The 19,255-nt window shown below is 48.1% G+C and overlaps 1 protein-coding gene across 1 annotated transcript in view; it reads left to right on the forward strand.

Moving 5' to 3' along the window:
- The first annotated feature begins 2,446 nt into the window (after positions 1-2,446).
- The window catches only part of Ruvbl1 (RuvB like AAA ATPase 1), a 40,045-nt gene continuing 23,236 nt past the window's right edge, over positions 2,447-19,255 (forward strand). Inside the window, exons 1-3 of the mRNA XM_028854233.2 lie at positions 2,447-2,697; positions 4,766-4,852; positions 12,254-12,386. Of these exons, the coding sequence (XP_028710066.1) occupies positions 2,557-2,697; positions 4,766-4,852; positions 12,254-12,386 (361 nt within the window). The 5' untranslated portion in view covers positions 2,447-2,556. The remainder of the gene's footprint in view (positions 2,698-4,765; positions 4,853-12,253; positions 12,387-19,255) is intronic.

Below are 19,255 nucleotides of genomic sequence, written 5' to 3' on the forward strand. Positions count from 1 at the left end.
GGCTCATCAAGGCCATTTCCTGCCTGTATCTGAGTGCACAATAGTGTCTATTTATACAGGTGCTAACAATTACTTGTTGAATGGATGGAAGTACAATTATGAAGATAAACAAGATCACTATGGAAGCTGAGAGGACATATTCTCTGGCTTATTGTCTCACCTGAGCTGTGGGATGGTCTAAATATGACACAGGATTTCAAGCTGTAAGTCTTCCCTCGGAGTTCCAGGGCTGCTTATTTGTTGTGTGTTCTTGGGCCGCTCGATGGATTTCTTTAGCCTACAGTTTTTTTTGTTTTCTGGTGCTGGGAAGTGACCCTGACATAACCAGTAAGATGACTGAGTCCTTCTTCTACTCTGCTCAGATAGAAATCCTGGGGAGGTGAGAAGTTCTTCTGTGCTGGCAGTCCCGAACTCTTGAGTGCCATGGTCCAGGGGCTGGACTGGCCAAGCCAGAGGTTGCAGCTTCAGCTCTGAGAGCCAGGAGCTTGTTGTTCCAGGCTTTAGAAGCCAGAGCCTTGCAGCTTCAGGTGCCATCACTGTCTGCCCTCTATGTCTAATCTAGTGGCTGACTCTGTCCTCTGATCCCAGATAAGTTTTATTGGAGTGCACAATATATCACTACCAGGCAACTTCTCAATTGAGTTTCCCTCTTCCCAAGTAACTCTTAACTTCAGGTTAAGAGCTTCAGGTGCTCAGGTTGGCAGCTTATTGCTCTTGGCTTTAACTACCCGTGGCCTCTGTACATAGCAACTATTGTTATACACAGCTTCTAGCAGCAAGCAATGTCTGCTAGTATTATAGCTTCTGAATGGTCAAGTGCTGGGACCCTCAACTCCTACAGTGTCTGATGTTATAAAGTTTGACCCTTAAGACTTGAAGTTCCCTGAGCTGGAGAGATGGGTCAGCAGTGAAGAGCACCGGCTGCTCTTCCAGAGGACCTGAGTTCAATTCCCAGCACTCATATGGTGGCTCACAACCATCTGTACCTTCAGTTCCATGGGATTTGACGCCTTCTTCTGACCTCTTCAGGCACTGAATGTGTGTGATGTACATTCACATATGCAGAGAGAACACCCCTCACACATAAAATAATAAAAAAAGACTTGGAGCTCCCAAGAACTTGCCTAGCAACCTCTGCCTTTGGTTTCTCTGATGCCTGTCACTTGTCATTTCTGCTCCGTTATTCTGGAACTCTCCAGCTGCCTTTTCATCACCGTCTTCACCACCACAGCTCCTTGTCTCGTCTTCTTCATATTACCAGCTCGGCCCACAATACTATTAACAGAGGTGGAAAGACCACTCAAGAGAAGTCTTGTTTGTTTCAAGACAGGGTTTCTCTGGGTAGCTTTTTGGAGCCTGTCCTGGATCTCGCTCTGTAGACCAGGCTGGCCTCAAACTCACAGAGATCCGCCTGCCTCTGCCTCCCAAGTGCTGGGATTAAAGGTGTGCACCACCACCACTACCACCCCGGCAAGATAAGTCTTATAGTGGGCCTAGTTTTGCAATATATTGCACACTGCAGCACAGGAAGGCGTCTCCTAGGCAACTTGAAAAGTGAGGGACACCTGCTTCGATAGCCAGAATGCTGTAGAGGAGGGGAAACAAGAGTGTTTGCTGCCCTTAGGACAGCCCTTCATGCAAATGAAAGATTAAATTTACGCTATGGCACAGTGGTTCATGAAACCGAACTACCGTATTTGCACCAATAACGGTTGCTAATTCAAATGAAGGACCATCTTTTCACCAATCATAGGCTTTTTTTTTTTTTCCTGGACTACCTGGAGAACTGTACCCACTCCAGTCTGGTGAAAATGGCTGATAAGAGCATGGTGGCAACACTTTTAATCCTAGCACTCAGGAGGCAGAGGCAGGTGGGTCTCTGAGCTCTAGGCCAACCAAGGCTACATTAAAACCATCTTTTAAAAAAAGTTCATTAGGTATGTGATGACCAAAATAATGGCATAAATTGTTTGAAAAAGCCCTGGCTGGAATAGTTCTTTCTGGATCTATTTTATTCTGGCAAAACTGAAAGTGGATGGCTGATCAGCTTCCTCGGGGCATCCTTAGGGTGTCTACTCCGATTGGCTTGGGGGAAGTTTGGGCAGCTGCTTTGCTTAAAGTTCTCTCAGGGCAGCCAGACGCCCGGGAATTGTCAGCGAGTCACCCTGGCACAAACATTTTAGTCTAAAGAAAAAAAATAAACATTAAAAGAGGCTTTTATAAATACAAGCAAACAAAAAACTGCCACTGACATTAAAAGTGCTTTAAAGTATTTAGCGGTTCCCCATCGAAGATAGCCAGGGGAGGAAATGCCTGCCCTGGGGGAATCCAACCTGTGACACAAACGGAAGTTGGTGGGCGGAACTCACCCGCAGCCAGTGACGGGCGTAACTTGTGGCCAATAGAAATCGAAGCCTTCTCTCTCCTACCAATGGCGCGCTAATAAGGGCGGGTCCCAGAGAGCGGCCTAGTAACGGCCGCGTGGTAACCCGGGCACCCGGGCTTGCTGCAGTTCCTACCTCTTCACGCCAGTTGTGTCTCCAGACGCTCGTCAAAATGAAGATTGAGGAAGTGAAGAGCACCACGAAGACGCAGCGCATCGCCTCCCACAGCCACGTGAAGGGGCTGGGGCTGGACGAGAGCGGCCTGGCCAAGCAGGCGGCTTCAGGGCTCGTGGGCCAGGAGAACGCGAGAGAGGTGGGCGTGGGGCCTGTGCGCGGGGCGTGTGTAGCCGGAGCCTGATCTCCCAAGATCAGTAGGAGAAGCGGGGATCACATTAGCAAGCAAAGATTGCATTTTTTGCAGGCCAGGGCACGCAAGTTAGGTCTCACCGGAAACACAGTGGAAGGCTGTGGGGTTAGGTATAGAATTGACTAAGTTTTCAGAGTTGATGCAGTTTCTTTGGGCCTGGGAGCTGACCTGGGAAGTAGAGTGATGGGGAAGAACAGTCTGGCCTATTCCCCATCTAAGCATTATTAATTAATTCCAGTTCAGTCTACCTAAAATCTTTGGCAGTCATGCCAGGTGTTTTGGTCTTTTCTGTTTTGCACACGAAGAAATCGGAGGTGGGAGAAGGCAGGCCACCTTCCCACCTGTCAGTTCAGCAGTAATAAAGCTGGTATTCACCCCCACCCCCCACCCCCGCTTCTTCACCCCAAATCACTATTCTTCCCATTTCCTCAGCCCTCTCCACTCTGGTTTCTACAGAGGCTCAGTAGCTACAAAAACTTGATCTTGAAATTTGGTGAAGGATGCTTTCTCAGCCTCTCGCAAACAGAAGGTGGCAGGGGAGACTCTGGGTTCTTCTTGGGGTGCCATCTCTCCAAAAGGGAAGCATTTGACCCTAATTCACTTGCACCTTTTTTTTTTTTTTTTTTGAGACAGGTTTTCTCTCTATAGCTTTGGAGCTTGTTCTGTAGACCAGGCTGGCCTTGAACTCACAGGGATCCGTCTGCCTCTGCCTCCCCAGTGCTGGGATTAAAGGCACACACCACCACCACCGCCTGGCTCACTTGCACCTTTTCTTAAAAGCAAGTCATGGTAGTTGAATACTTAGTTTATCAGATGATTTGAGCTCGTTGTTTATTTCATTTCTGTCTAATAACCCTCACTTTGGTTTGATGCTTTCTAGGCATACAAAAAGCTGAAATGTTTGCACAGTAAAAAATAGTGTGCCTAAATTCTACAGTTACCATCCTACAGTGATGCTTTGTCACATTTCAAAGCAAACTGCAGATGTCAGCACACTTTACCCCAAGCCCTTTCTTGTGTGCCCAAAAAGTTATTTTGAACACTTGCATTCAAATGAGTAATCATGATTCACAGAGGTTGTAGGTAAAATAAGTCTAAGGGCACTCAGCTGTCATGTGAAAGAGCCAGCATATAAACTAGAGTGTATGTGACTTCACCGTCTACCCTAGACCTGCCTCTGTACCAGATTCTTGTATGATCGATCACACCGGCAGTTTCCCTGGTACTCAGTATCTTCATTTGAAAAATAAGACTAGGTGATCTTCTAAAGTCCCTTCCTAGTCTTTTAATGTTGGATGGTATTTCTTTAAGTTTCATTTGTTAACTTGTGGGTACAGTGTGGTCATATGACTGCTGCAGTGCTCTGATGAAGGCCAGAGGTTCTCTCCTTCCACTGTGGGATGGATCCAGGGATTGAACTCAACTCTTCAGGCTTGCACTACAAGTGCTTTTTACACCCGCCCACCCCCATCCGTCTCACCACCCTTTCCGGTTCTTTTATTGGATGGATTCATAGCATGCCTTTTTTGTTTAGATAGTGTTGCTGTAGCCAAACTGGCCTGGAATTCACATCCCTGCTGCCTTTGCGCTTTAAGTTCCAGGTCTGTGCTGATCCCTGCTGCTTCAACCTCCATTTCCCATTCTCTTCGCCATACTCTAGCCTCTACAGCGTGCTGTCCTGTAGTCATGACAAGCTTCTGCTGTGGATACTCTGAGTTTTCAGCTTTTGCCTGTAACGTAGATTTCTGCCCAGGGCTTCAAATGTTACAGTGTTAGGAGAAAGACCCTCAGCTCCCCAGAGCCACGCATTCTCATCGCCCTTTTCTCCCCATAGTTGGAGCACGTGGCTCGGCTGCCTCCACTGCTCCACTGCTCCACTGCACTCCACAGCAGTGTTGTGGCAGCTGCTGACACTCAGTGTTGAAAGAGTATGTGAGCTGTGGACTGAGCACTGAATTGTTTCTACCAGGCGGCATTTTAATATTGACTGATTGTCTCTTTCCATTGTGTGCAGGCATGTGGCGTCATAGTAGAATTAATCAAAAGCAAGAAAATGGCTGGAAGAGCTGTCTTGTTGGCAGGGCCTCCTGGAACTGGCAAGGTAATCATTCATTTTCCCTTTTTTAAGCTACCCAAGAGAATGGTATTGATGTTTAAGCCCAATTGAATTCATGTCTTAACTAGTCTCTGTCTAGCTAGACTGGTTATAGGAATGTTTTAAAAACCAATGTGCAGTAACACAACTTAGCATATAAAATCTGTGTTTTAAAATTAAAATTACCCTGGCCTACCTCCAGCAGAGAGTGAAATCCTCAGAGGGTCACATTGTCTCTCGAATGTTCCTTTTGTCTCTTTCAAGTCTCCTTTGCCTTGTTAAGAAATACTTTTCTGTTGATCTGAGTGTTATAAAAATCTCCAGAGTGACATCTGTTTTGAAAGTGCTCACTCTACCCATTGTGTGTGCATATGTTACATAGGACGTATGTAGAGGTCAGAGGACATCTTTCAGGAGTTGTTCTGTCCTCTGTTGTGGGGTCTGGGAATCAAACTCTGGCTGTCAATCTCTCAGGGCAAATGCTTTTACCCTTTGAGCCATCTTGCTGACCTTGAAACAGGGTCTCATGTAGCCCACCCTGACCTCAAACTCACTATGTAGCCCAGGCCAGCCTTGAACTGCTGATCCTCCTGCCTTTACCTCAAGTGCCAGGATTATAGGTGAACTTCACCAAGCCTGACTGGTAAGATACTTGGAAGTTACCAGAGTTCCTAGTCTGAACCTCAGCCTTTTTTCACAGCAGCCACAAAGAGGAGGCACCTGGGCTTGTGTGTGTCAAAACAGCCTCTTCCTTCTGTAGTCAGGTTTTTTGTTGTTGTTGTTGGCTACCAGCTCACAAATAACAACACAGAGACTTATTGTTAATTATGAAAGTTTGGCCTTTAGCTTAGGCTTGTCCTAACTAGCTCTTACAGCTTAAATCAACCCGTTTCTATGTTCTGTCACGTGGTGTAACCTCTCTTCCATCTTGCACCTCCTTTTTCCTTTCCATGTTCTAGTGTCTCCTCATAAGTCGAGTGCCTAGATTCCTCTTCCTCTCTTTCCCGGGAAATCCCTCCTCGCTCTCCTGCCTAGCTATTGGCCATTCAGCTCTTTACTAAACTACTTACAGTGACACATCTTTATACAGTGTAAACAAATATTCCACAACGTCACACACCTTTCTGCACCTCACCCCCCAGCTCTTAAGTCAGTAGTGAGGGAATAACTAATTTTTACTTTGAAGTCATAACTGTTGAATAGATGGTGTGTTTGTTTTGAGACTGGGTCTCACTGTGTAGCCCTGGCTGTCCTAGAGCTCAGTGTATAGACCAGGCTGGCCCTGAACACAGAGGTCTACCTCCTGCTTTGTGGGTGCTGGGATTAAAGGCATGCCCCCCTACACCCTTCGGGAGTGTGTCCTAGATGGATGTTACACTGGAGAGGAAGCTGTGTTGGTAAACAGGTGGAAACCGCCACAGTGTGAGCTCACCGGCCTCTACACAGGCAGCATCAGCTGGTTCATGGCGTGTGCCATCTGCTCACCACGTTGTCTTATGGCATGCCCCTTCCCTCTCCGTCCAGTTGTTTTCCTAAGGTACACTGGCTGGAAGTCCCTTCTGTAGGTTTGTTAGTGGAGAAGACTCCCCGCTGGCCTCAAACTTGAAGTTCAAGTGCATGTCTCTGCGGTTGTGGCCGGCGCTTCTCCTGTCGTCCTCTGAGTGCTGGATTACAGGCATGAACTGCCATCCTGGCCTTGGCCTTGAGTTGAGAGATGCTCGTGCTGGGCACGGTGCTCAGTTGTTCTCTTCAGTGCTGTGTCTCTAGGCGTTCTGTTTAGCAGTCTGACATGAGGGTTTCTGGTTTGCCTTCTGGGTGCTTTGGGGGGGCTTTGGCTTTATTGCTTCATTATGCACATCACAAGGTGGATTTTTGTTTCTCCATCTTGACGTGAATTGTGCTGCTTTTTATTTTTTTTATTTATTTTTTGGTTTTCCCAGACAGGATTTCTCTGTGTGTAGCCCTGGCTGTTCTGGAACTCGCTCGCTCTGTAGACCAGGCTGGGTGAATTGTGCTTCTTAAACATTTTTAGAAATGTTTATCATCATAGCTGATCTTTATGTCTCTGGTCTGTTCTGGAATGTCCTCAGCCTCCATCTTTTCAGCTCTCTCATTTGCCCAGGTTCTTTGTTCTCTTTCTGGGATCTAGTTAGGTGGAGTTAATGTTGGAATATGGATTTTCAACCTGAAGACATTTGGTAACCTCTGAAATTATTTAATAATTAATTTTGGTCACAACTTGAGCTGAAGATCTTCCAGGGAATGTAACAGTCCTCAGAATAGGGAGCTGTCCTGTCTGCAATGTCAGTGGGGCTGACGTTGACAAGTGCATGGAGAAGGGCTGGAAGAGTAGTATGGAATGCTTGTCTGGGCCTCCGCCTGGAGAGGTGACTCTATTGACATTTGCTATTTCTTTATCTCTATTTGAAAAGAGGGGACCCTGCTGTATATCCTCCTCTTACCTCTTAACTTGACTCCTCCTGCAGCATTAGCTAATGTGCAGTTTGTGTTAGAGTTTCTTGCAGCAGTTTTTATAAATTACAAATAATGAACTGAAAAGGATTAGGAGCAGGGAGAGGATGGTCTCAGTCTGCGGAGCACAGCCTTTTGAGGACGGTGTGGGGCGTCCATGTCAGTTAGCGTATTACCTCACTCTTGTGCTTTGCTTCTGTGCTGCTGGGGTCAGCCCAGGACTTGGTGCTTCATAGCAAGTGCTCTGCCACTGAGCCCTGTTGAGAAAGAGCCTCACTGACTGGCCCTGCATGCTTAGAAACTCCTTGTATAGCCCAGGCTGGCCTCGGTTTTCTGTTCTTTCCTCAGCCTCTCAAGTAGCTGGGATTTCAGGCATGCGCCTCAGTGCTCAGTAGGAGTATGCTTTCAGAGATAACACAGTTGATTTTTTGTTTTGTTCTGGTTTGCTTTTTCAACGAAAAGGAAATGAAAACGACTAGTAAGCAGCTGGGGGGATGGCTCAGTCGGTGACACACTTGCCACACAAGCGTGAGGGTCTGAGTGGCAGTGCTTGCCTGATTCCAGTGCTGAGGGGCGGGACAAGAGGACCGAGGCTGCCTGGCTGAATCAGTGAGAGATCTGTCTCAGAATTTAAGGTGGAGGCCTGGAGAGAAGACTCATTGGTAGAGACAGTTGCTGACCTCTCAGAGAACCTGAGTTTGGTTCCCAGCAATCATACTAGGCACCTTACTGTAACTCCAAGGGGTGGATGCCCTCATCTGGCCTCTGCAGACGTGTGAATACATGTAGCTTACACTCAGATACACATGTGTACACATTTAAAAAAAAAGGTATCAAGTGTTTGAGGATGATATTCAGGATCAACCTCTGGCCTTTACACACATGTGCACCTGCACCCGCCCCCCACATGTACACACATGTATGCACATACAAGATGACATGTATGTGGAAAAGAGGGTTCTTCAGTTTCTCACTTTTATTATAAATTCAGACTACCCGCTCTGTATGTTTCAATGGTGCACACTCACCAAAGGACCTGGGCTTTATCCTCAGCAGCACTGGAAAGAGAAAGTCAGAACGCAGTCAGAGGCCACACCCAGGCAGTAACCCTGTGTCTCTTTACCTTCTTTTCATTTAGAAGAGTTACTGTCCCCACCATTTTGCTTTGTTTTCTCTTAATGATACAGACATTTAAAAAGTCACATTTACTTAATTTGAGGGGGGTAGTTTGTGCCTACCATGGTGTGCATGTGGAGGTCAGGGGATAACTTGTGGGAGTTGGTTTTCTTCTTCCATCCTGGGGACTCCAGGGATCCACCTCAGCTTGTGAAACTCATCAGCAGTGCCTGTATCTCCTGAGCCATCTCGCCGGCCCAACACCCACAGTTTTGAAGCATCCAGAGCAGTTGCTTTGTTGAAGACAGTTCGTGGCTGTCCTATGGTGCCTATCTGAGGAGGGGTGCAGGGGGAGAATGTGGCTCTGTGCCTTGTTTAGGAAAAATCTCTCTCTCTCAACTTTTATTAATTACGCATACAGTGTTCTACCTGCATGCCAGAAGAGGGCACCAGATCTCATTACAGATGGTTGTGAGCCACCATGTGGTTGCTGGGAATTGAACTCAGGACCTCTAGAACAGCCAGTACTCTTACCCTCTGAACCATCTGTCCAGCCCCTCTTTCTCTCTTTTTAATTTTATTCTAAATTCATTTTGCTTGTGGAGTTGGGTTTGGCAAGTCTAGCAAGTTTCCTCCTTCCCCTCAGACTGTGCTTGCGAGAGGTTCGTGAGGGGCCCTGCTCTGTATGTTTCTGGATTATCACAGAGCAGTGCAGTTGTGTGTGAGTGTGCCAGGCGACTTTTCCCCACTTGCAGGTAGGATAGGACCAAGGTTCATGCCTTGTACCCAGGTAGAAGCCCTGGTGGCTCATCTTTTCTGCCTTTCTATGGACCTGTTTCTATTCAGGGGTTTCTCTTCTAATGCTGTGTGTTGTTAGGAGCTACAGACTCTGCAGAGCTGCGTGGCAGAAGTTGTCCATGCTCTTGCAGGTCTAAGTGCTTTGTGGACCCCTGGGTTTTTTGTGGAGCTGGCACCATGCTGCTAGCATGCGAGTCCTTCATTCCTGTGTGAGATTTGGCCAGTTTCCTCCCAGGAAATGTGAAGAACTCAGCCCTTGCCTCACTTTGCAAGTTTGCTGATGTGATGAGTTTGAAGGCATGCATTGTCTGAGGAGAGATCTGTAGTACCTGAAGGTGAGGCTGCCTTGCTGTGAGGAGAGGCAGGGGCATCCTTACTGTACTGGTGCAGCCCCATTAAGAAGACCTCACACCGCTGTTGGCAGTGAGACTAGAGCTTGGGATTTAGGAAAGGAGCGTTCAGATGAGACTGAAGTAAAGCTGCTGAGCGTTCTTTCCGCAGCAGCTCCTCTGTGGGCCAGGTGTCAGTGGCATGGCGTGCACACACAGGGGAAGACGGCCGTGGGCACTGCTGTGTCCCAGCTGTGCTGGCTGGCCGGCCTTGAGTCTTCCCCGAGGTGTTTGATATTTGTGGCTGTTGTAAAGGATGATGTTTCTCTGACTTCTTTCTCAGCTCTTTTATCATTTGTGTATAGGAGGGCTACTGACTTTTTTAAGTTAATCTTGTATCCTGCCACTTTACTGAAGGAGTTTATCAGCTGTAGGAGTTTCCTGGTAGAATTTTTGGGGTCACTTATGTACACTATCGTATCATCTGCAAATAGTGAAAGTTTGACTTCTTCCTTTCCTGTTTGTATCCCCTTGATCTCCTTTTGTTGTCTTATTGCTCTAGCTAGAACTTCAAGTACTATATTGAATAAGTATGGGGAGAATGAACAGCCTTGTCTTGTTCCTGATTTTAGTGGAATCGCTTTTTTGAGTTTCTCTCCATTTAATTTGATGGTGGCTGTTGGCTTGCTGTAAATTGTCTTTATTATGTTTTGGAATGTTTCTTGTATTCCTGATCTTTCTAAGACCTTTATCATGAAGGGGTGTTGGATTTTGTCAAAGGCTTTTTGAGCATCTAATGAGATGATCATGTGGTTTTTTTCTTTCAGTTTGTTTATATGGTGTATTACATTTGGCCTTGAGTCTTAATCTGTAAAATACAAACCAAGACCTCCATGTATGCCTGCAATCCCAGCACTTAGGCAGTTGAGGCAAGAGTACCAGGCCAGCCTGAACTATGTAGTGAGTGTTAGGCCAGCTATATGGTCATTTGCTATCATATTCTTCCTGTCAAACAAACAAACAAACAAACAAACAAAACCCCAAAAAACAAAACCCAACAACAGTCAAAACCCCAAACCCAAACAGGCAAATACAAACTAGAACATGAAGTTGATAGCTTCCTGTGGAAGGTCAGTGAGATATTTCCAGTGGTAGATAGGAGGGCTAGGCCGGCACGTTCTGTGCTTCCCTTCCAGGACCCTTCACCCAGAGGCAACTGGAAAGTGCAGAGCACTCCTCTCATGCATTTACCCTGTCCAATCAAGTGTGCAGATGGCCACTTCGGAAGTAGGCCAGAGGAGGTGAGGGAGCCAGTGAATTGCCTGAGGGCACGAAGCCCAGGGTGGAGAATTGAGGTCTGTGGAACTACTTGGAAAAGGCAGGTAGAAGATGAACACAGCCAGCCCCTGGCCCCCCACCAGGTGTCCCATGTCAAGAGTGCATTCCTCTCTTTGTACCCTGTCACAGTTCAGACATCTTCCCTTGTTCCTAGAATATCAGTGTTACTGTTGTCTGCTCTGGGCTCACAGACTCAGGCGTGTGCTTGGGCCGAGGTGAGGCAGCTGTGTTCCCAGATGCTTTGGGGCTGAGTAGGGAGGCAGCTGCTGTTCAGGGTGATGAGAACCACATAGAACCAGTTTGTGGGCAACATGTTTGCTACCTGTGATCTAACCTAGTGCTTGAACCTTTCATTTGACTGGTGAGGCTGCTAGATTTGCTCAGTGTTAAGGTTACTCTGAGTGGCGGCAGTTAGCACTACCGTCCAGTTTCTGTCTCCCAGGCTACTTCTTTCTCCACTTTACTGTATGCTAATTTGCTGCCAGATTCTACTATCTTGAAACCATCACTGAAAGGGATTGAAAGGAGTAAGAGGTACCTGTGGCAGGTCATATATTCTCTCTGTTCAGGTCGCCAGCTTTAAAGGCCACGGCATCTCCTGCTCTCAGTCATTCTCAGACATTTGTCTTTCATCCTGATATTTGCCCAGATATCTACTATGTCTGGCCTTGCTTAGCCTCTGCCCCCTGTAGCTGGGTTACCAGCAGCCATTTGTATTTCACAGAGCATACTAATGTGACTTGTTAGGACTAACTCATGTCAGAAAACTCTGTCTAATGTTTCATCTCTTGTGGGCCACTTAACATACAGTGGACATTAAGTGACACCTTCCTTCAGTGCTGATTTCTCCTGGCCTGTAGGTTGGTGTTTGTGGTATGTGTACAAACAGAAAGTGGTCTCGGGCCTTGCAGTAGCCTGGGCAGACAGACCAGATGCTGTTTGAGGCTGGGAGGCGAGAGTCAGGAAGGTGGTGCTGTTTCTGGTGAGAAGCTGTTCTGAGACGCCGCTGCCGTTCAGATGTGCCTGTTTCTAGGCTCTGGCATCTGGGCTGTGTGTTTAGTCCTCAGTCTTTCTGCGGTAGCGTGGGGAAGACAGTAGCATCGGCTTAGATGTGAGGTTCGTGTGAAACACTTGCAGTCAGGCTTTCCTGGGGGAGACCTGCCAAGTGTGATGGTGCTCGAGGCTGGGTGTATGATATGCAGAGTGTGCAGAGACCCTCTGACACAGAAGCAGGCCTGCTGAGGACAGAAGGTGAGACTTTGCTGTTCCCAGCAGATGCTGTGTGAATAACCTGTGTCTCTGAATGACCATTTCTAACACTAAGCAAGTGTCTTCCCGTTCTTGTCCTCTACAGACAGCCTTGGCTCTGGCTATTGCTCAGGAGCTGGGCAGTAAAGTCCCTTTCTGCCCGATGGTGGGTAGTGAAGTGTACTCAACTGAGATTAAGAAGACAGAAGTGCTGATGGAGAACTTCCGAAGGGCCATTGGTGAGTGGGGAGTGTGGGGAGCATGGGAAAGCGGCTTTCACCTCCAGGGCCTAGAGCTTCATGGTTGTAAAGATGCCATGTGTCAGGGTTTGTAGCTCTTTCTCCTTTGGCCCATTGCCATCAATCATGGTTGCAAGTCAATGACAAAACCCTAGTGTTCTGACAAAGTGCTTCAGCAGCTGGAGCAATTGTGGGCCCCAGTTATGGCACTTGGGTTCTTCACATGGTAAAAATAGATGTACGTCAGGATCAGAATATAGCTTAGAGTATGTGTTTGCTCATGCAAAGCTCCAGATTTGATCTCAGCACCAATCTCTTCAGGAAATGTTGTGACTATACAGATTTTTTGAGACAAGATCTCACTATGTAGTCTTGGTTGGCCTGGAACTTGCTATATATACCAGGCTGACCCCAAACTCACAGAGATCTGTGTGTCTCTGCCTCCAAGTGCTAGGATGTAACACCACACTGGCTAAAGAGATCTTTTACACACACACACACACACACACACACACACACACACACACACACACACGGGTGGGGAGGAGAGAGAGCGCCAGCTAGGTTTCCTTAGTTAGTGCCCATGTCTTGCTTTCCAGAGTGACTGTCCATTGAACAGGTTTTGACTCACGCCACTCATTGCATGCTGCGCTGCTATAGCGTCTGGCCCTCAATGGCAGGCCGAAGGAGTTGTGGTTTGACAAAGTGAGGACACCAGGGACTGGCCAACTTTGAGACTTGTGATGCCAGCCTCGTAGGCCTATACTGCCACCATAGTGTTTGTTTTGTGCCAGATTGTTCATTCCCTAACCAAACTTCTGTCTGCAGTTGGCATTTGGAGGAACAGGAAGTTAAGTGGGCCAGTGGCATGATAGTAAGTAGCAAAGCTAGCTGGAACTCAGGTAGCCTGCCTTCTGTAGCCAAGGCCAGGACTGCCTGTGGGAGAGAATGACCCCTCCTGAGGTAAAGCTCATACCTAGGACTTCTAGATGACCTTTAAGCCTGGTTTCTGTTGGTCTAGTGCTAGGTATGTCCTCAGTTTCATTTCTGCAAATTGCTATGGAAACACGGACTCCCTTAACTGTGTGGGTCGCCCATTTGTGAAGGTGGACATTTAGATTGATCTTCAGGTTTTGCTGTTCAAAAGCAGGCTTCTGAGAGCTGCTCAGGTGACTGTGAAGCATCTGTATCCCACTCCAGCTGAGAGTGGGATGTGGAAAGAGACACCGGTTCCAGGTTGCCAAACTCTCTGAGTCGTATGCAAGTGTGTGTGTAGAGGCCAGCAGAGGACGCTGTGTCCTGCTCTGTTGCTCTGCCCTGTTTTTTTCAGACAGCTTCACTGAACCTGGAGCTAGGCTGGTGTCTGGTAGATCTTAGGGCTCTTTATGTCTCTGCTCCCACTTCCCATCTGTGCTGGTATTTCAGCTGCTTGTGCCACCATGCCCAGCCACATTGGTGCTGGAGTCCAGACTCTGGTCTTCATGCTTGTAGAGCAAGTACTCTGTCCCACTGAGTCACCTCCTTAGCTCCCAGAAAAGTACTTTTTTGTTTGTTTGTTGATTGAGACAGGGTTTGTCTGTGTAGCTTTGGCTGTCCTGAAACTCACTCTGTAGATAGGCTGGCCTCAAATTCAAGAGATCCGCCTGCCTCTGCCTCCTGAATGCTGAGAAGGCATGTGCCACCACTGTCCGGCTAAAAGTATGTTTTCCTTTTTAAAAAATGTATTTAATATTATTATTGGAGGGGTACATGATGTATGTGTAGGCACACTTGCTGTAGGATGTGAGTTTGGTTTTCTCCTTACCTTTTCATGGCTTCCTAGGATTGACTTAGGTTGCTGCTAGCACAGAAATCACCTTTACCTACTGAGTCTTCTCACCAGCACCACGGGGGGGGGGGGCATAATCTTTTATTTTTTATTTTTAAGTTTTTATCTTTTTTTTTTTTTTTTTTTTTTTTTTTTTTTTTTTTTTTTTTTTTTTTTTTTTTTTTTCATGAGAGAAATATTAAGGAAATGCATTGGATCACTAGAGGTAGGTAGAAAAGCAGAGGTTGAGATAGTTTGCTGCTCTTCCACAGGCCAGGATCGGGACTACCCTGAGTGCAATCAAAGCAGTTAAGGGTAAGGTGCTTGTGGGCTCTAGTCCAGCTCCATCCGCAGTTCCCCTTCACTGGGGCATGGCAGAGGGAGACCCACTGGGGTCTGAGCAGGAGGTGGTGCAGGAGGGGTGGGTGACTAGATTCAGAGAAGTCTATGGGACAGTTCTTAGGGCTTATGAAAGGCTCCGTTGTGGGGACAGAGATAGGGGCAGGTGGTGACTCCAAGTTCTGTGCTTGTGTTTGAGATGATGAGGAGTATGGAGAGGAGCATGGGAGTGTTCAGAGTCTGCTGGGCATACACAGAGAGGTGTGGGTCTTTGTGGCCCCAGACCTGGCATGTCGTGGATGCTTCCTGATGTTCCCTAGTGCATGAGAGAAGCAGGTGACCTTGAGGAAGATCAAAGCTGAAAGCTGGGTGATGCTGCCTCATCTTACTGTGTCCCTGTGCTTACTGTGTGCACCAGACTATGAGATGGTTCATTTTTAGGTCTTTTAAGGGGTGCTAGGATGGAACTCACTCAGCCATATCCCAGCCCCTGGGTGACTCCCATTTTAAGTCAGAGACAGTGGTTTACAGTTTAAAAAACCACAGAGTAGGGGCTGGAGAGGGTTCAGTATTAGGAGTACTTACTGTTCTGTGGAAGACCTGAGTTTGGTTTCTAACACTCACCCATATTCACCTGTCACTCCAATTCTGGGGCATGCAATGCCCTCTTGGGGCTTTGGACACCTGCACTATGTGAGTATATATACACACAGACACATAGCCATATAAATAAAATGAGCCTTTCAAAAACCTACAAAACACTTGTTCCTGGAAATATGCCTCTGCCTTCTTTAAGCAGCCTAGTGAAAACCCGAGTGGGTTGTGAGAAATGAAGCTCGTCCAGTTGTCCCTCAGCCCACATGTAGAGCAAAGCCAGCGCCTGCATGTCCCAGTACCTCCTGGTCTCCCATCTGCTCCCTGCTAGGTGAAGCCTTGGTGAATGGCAACTGAGTCTGTATCTTTGATGGGCATAACCTGGTCTACCTCTTGCATCCTGGAATGAGGAGCTTGGCTTTGCTCTTTGCTCTTTGTGGAGCCGTGCTGTGTGCTGTGTGCTGTGTGCTGTGTGCTGTGTGCTGATGTGTGCTGTGTGCTGTGTGCTGATGTGTGCTGTGCGCTGTGTGCTGATGTGTGCTATGTGCTGATGTGCGCTGTGTGCTGTGTGCTGATGTGCGCTGTGTGCTGATGTGTGCTGTGCACTGTGTGCTGATGTGTGCTGTGCACTGTGTGCTGATGTGTGCTGTGTGCCGTGTGCTGATGTGCGCTGTGTGCTGATGTGCGCTGTGTGCTGATGTGTGCTGTGCGCTGTGTGCTGATGTGTGCTGTGCGCTGTGTGCTGATGTGTGCTGTGCGCTGTGTGCTGATGTATGCTGTGTGCTGATGTGCGCTGTGTGCTGATGTGCGCTGTGTGCTGATGTGCGCTGTGTGCTGTGTGCTGATGTGCGCTGTGTGCTGTGTGCTGATGTGCGCTGTGTGCTGATGTGTGCTGTGCGCTGTGCGCTGATGTGTGCTGTGTGCTGATGTGTGCTGTGTGCTGTGCACTGTGTGCTATGTGCTGATGTGCGCTGTGTGCTGTGTGCTGATGTGCGCTGTGTGCTGATGTGCGCTCTGTGCTGATGTGCGCTCTGTGCTGATGTGCGCTGTGTGCTGTGTGCTGATGTGTGCTGTGTGCTGATGTGTGCTGTGCACTGTGTGCTGATGTGTGCTGTGCACTGTGTGCTGATGTGTGCTATGTGCTGATGTGCGCTGTGTGCTGATGTGTGCTGTGCGCTGTGTGCTGATGTGTGCTATGTGCTGATGTGTGCTGTGTGCTGTGCACTGTGTGCTGATGTGCGCTGTGTGCTGTGTGCTGATGTGTGCTGTGTGCTGATGTGTGCTGTGTGCTGTGCACTGTGTGCTGATGTGTGCTGTGCGCTGTGTGCTGATGTGTGCTGTGCGCTGTGTGCTGATGTGTGCTGTGTGCTGATGTGTGCTGTGTGCTGTGCACTGTGTGCTGATGTGCGCTGTGTGCTGTGTGCTGATGTGCGCTGTGCGCTGATGTGTGCTGTGTGCTGATGTGTGCTGTGTGCTGTGCACTGTGTGCTGATGTGTGCTATGTGCTGATGTGCGCTGTGTGCTGATGTGTGCTGTGTGCTGATGTGCGCTGTGCGCTGATGTGTGCTGTGTGCTGATGTGTGCTGTGTGCTGATGTGCGCTGTGTGCTGATGTGTGCTGTGTGCTGTGCACTGTGTGCTGATGTGTGCTATGTGCTGATGTGCGCTGTGTGCTGATGTGCGCTGTGTGCTGATGTGTGCTGTGTGCTGATGTGTGCTGTGTGCTGATGTGTGCTGTGCACTGTGTGCTGATGTGTGCTATGTGCTGATGTGCGCTGTGTGCTGATGTGTGCTGTGCGCTGTGTGCTGATGTGTGCTGTGCGCTGTGTGCTGATGTGTGCTGTGTGCTGATGTGTGCTGTGTGCTGTGCACTGTGTGCTGATGTGTGCTGTGTGCTGATGTGCGCTGTGTGCTGATGTGCGCTGTGTGCTGATGTGTGCTGTGCGCTGTGCGCTGATGTGTGCTGTGTGCTGATGTGTGCTGTGTGCTGTGCACTGTGTGCTGATGTGTGCTGTGCACTGTGTGCTGATGTGTGCTATGTGCTGATGTGCGCTGTGTGCTGATGTGTGCTGTGCGCTGATGTGTGCTGTGTGCTGTGCACTGTGTGCTGATGTGTGATGTGTGATGTGTGCTATGTGCTGATGTGCGCTGTGTGCTGTGTGCTGATGTGTGCTATGTGCTGATGTGCGCTGTGTGCTGATGTGCGCTGTGTGCTGTGCACTGTGTGCTGTGCTGATGTGCTTTGTCTTGGTGTGCGTGTTTGTCGTTTCAGCCCATGGTTTTGGGGTGTAGTGTATTCCTTGCACTTCCATGGTGGTCTGGAACAGCAGCAGAGGTGGCTCATGGGCTCCCCAGAGCTGGAAATCTTCCTGAGAACTAGCTTTTGTTCTTATTTGTTTGTCCATTTTCCTTCTCTTCTCTGTGCCCTTCCTCCCTGCCTCCCTTTAATTTTTGAGATGGGCTTTCACTGTGTTGCCATTTTGCCTCAATTGCTGGGCTCAAGGGGTCCTTCCTTGCCAAGGCCTGGCAGGCAGCTATGGCTGCAGACACTGTAGTCTATAAAGCTTACGTCCATTCTTTCCTTTTCTGTGTCTTACTGCTACTGCTTCTCCCACCTTCTCCTCCTCCTCCTCCTCCTCCTCTTCCTTTCTTTCTTCTTTCTTCCTTTTTCTCAAAAGTTTGACTTTTGAGATAGGGCCTCTCTTTGTAGCCTTCCTTGCCTTGGCCTCAATCCTCCTGCCTCAGCTTTTCTAGTGCTGGTATTGCTGGCCTTTCCCATACCCAGTTGCCTATGGTTTCCTTTAACTCATTAATGATTTAAATAGCAAGTTATTACATCTGCTTTAAATTTATATGAATAAATTTTAAAAATTTGTTTTAAAATGTTTTACTGACATTGGCAACATTTGAAAAAAAAAAAAAAACAACTGAGCCTCAGGTATAACTTTACTGCTTTGAACCATGAAAAATGCAGATGAGTTATCTTAGCACTGGCTGTGGTTTGTAGTTTTTGATGAGGGGGTTGCCCATCTGTTGATGGGAGCTAGGTGAAGAGAACTTTCTCCATCCTCCACCAGAATAAAAGGGCAAGGCATCCACTCTCTTCAGAAAGGAGGCCTGTTCGTCTCCCTGCCCTGTGCCTTTGAATGCTGGTGAGGTTGGCAGCGGGGGTGGGGAGGAAACCATAAGCTGACCAGAAATGAAAAGCCAGGAGTCTGTGCTATTTCCTTGATGTGATGAAGGTTCCTGTCAGGAGTTCAGAAACCTGAGCCAGCAGATGAAACCCGTCATTTATGTCATTTCTGCCAGAGATAGCACCACTCAGCCTTTCTCCTGCAAACAGCAGGTCTCATTGTCCGTCACCCACACCCTGCCAGCTTGTGTCAGCACAGGGCGGCGGCTAACAAATAGAGGCTCCAGTGAGCGATGGGCAGCCTCTGCCCTCCAGCAGGAATTTTGGGATGCAGTCAAAGCAGCTGCTCTCAGGGGATGTGTAAGATTTGCTGTTAGCTCACTCAGAAGGACAGTTCCTGGGTTGTCACAATCTTCTGATGCATTTTGTTCAAAGCATTCTGTTCTCAGTACTCAGGAGCTGAGAATTTTGTAACTAAAGCGGCAGTGTACCCCCTGCTTGGGGCTGTTCCAAAGCTCCCATTTGCAGGCTATCAGGTGGATGGTGGGAGAGCAAAGCTCTTCTCAACTAGACTGTCGGAGTGTCTGTCCTGATTAGGTTTCTGGGGAAAGCTGGCACTGAGCCCATAAGGTAATGGCTGCATTTGAGATGGGGAGGTGATAGAGAGCACTTCACACCTTGCCAGTGTGGCGTTGGGACATTTCCATATCAGAGCAGGTAGCTGAGTGGTAGGGATTGGCATTCTGCGATCAGGAGCAGTCATCGTGCCCACTCTTGTGAAAAGAGTGGGCATTGTTTACTCTCTGCATTAGGGCTCTGCTGAGCCTAACTTTAGGATCCTCTGTAGAGCTTAAACTACTGACGTTTGGAGCAGATGGTTTTGGGGTACAGATGGGCTGAGGGATGGCAGTGCCCCTTAAATGGGTCTGGAGGTGAGAGCCATGAGCACAGAGCCAGCAGAGGAGCCGAGCCGTGTTCTCTCCAATGTTTGTGCTCT

The sequence above is a fragment of the Peromyscus leucopus genome, chromosome 3 (assembly GCF_004664715.2).
Source record: "Peromyscus leucopus breed LL Stock chromosome 3, UCI_PerLeu_2.1, whole genome shotgun sequence".
Lineage (NCBI taxonomy): Eukaryota > Metazoa > Chordata > Mammalia > Rodentia > Cricetidae > Peromyscus > Peromyscus leucopus.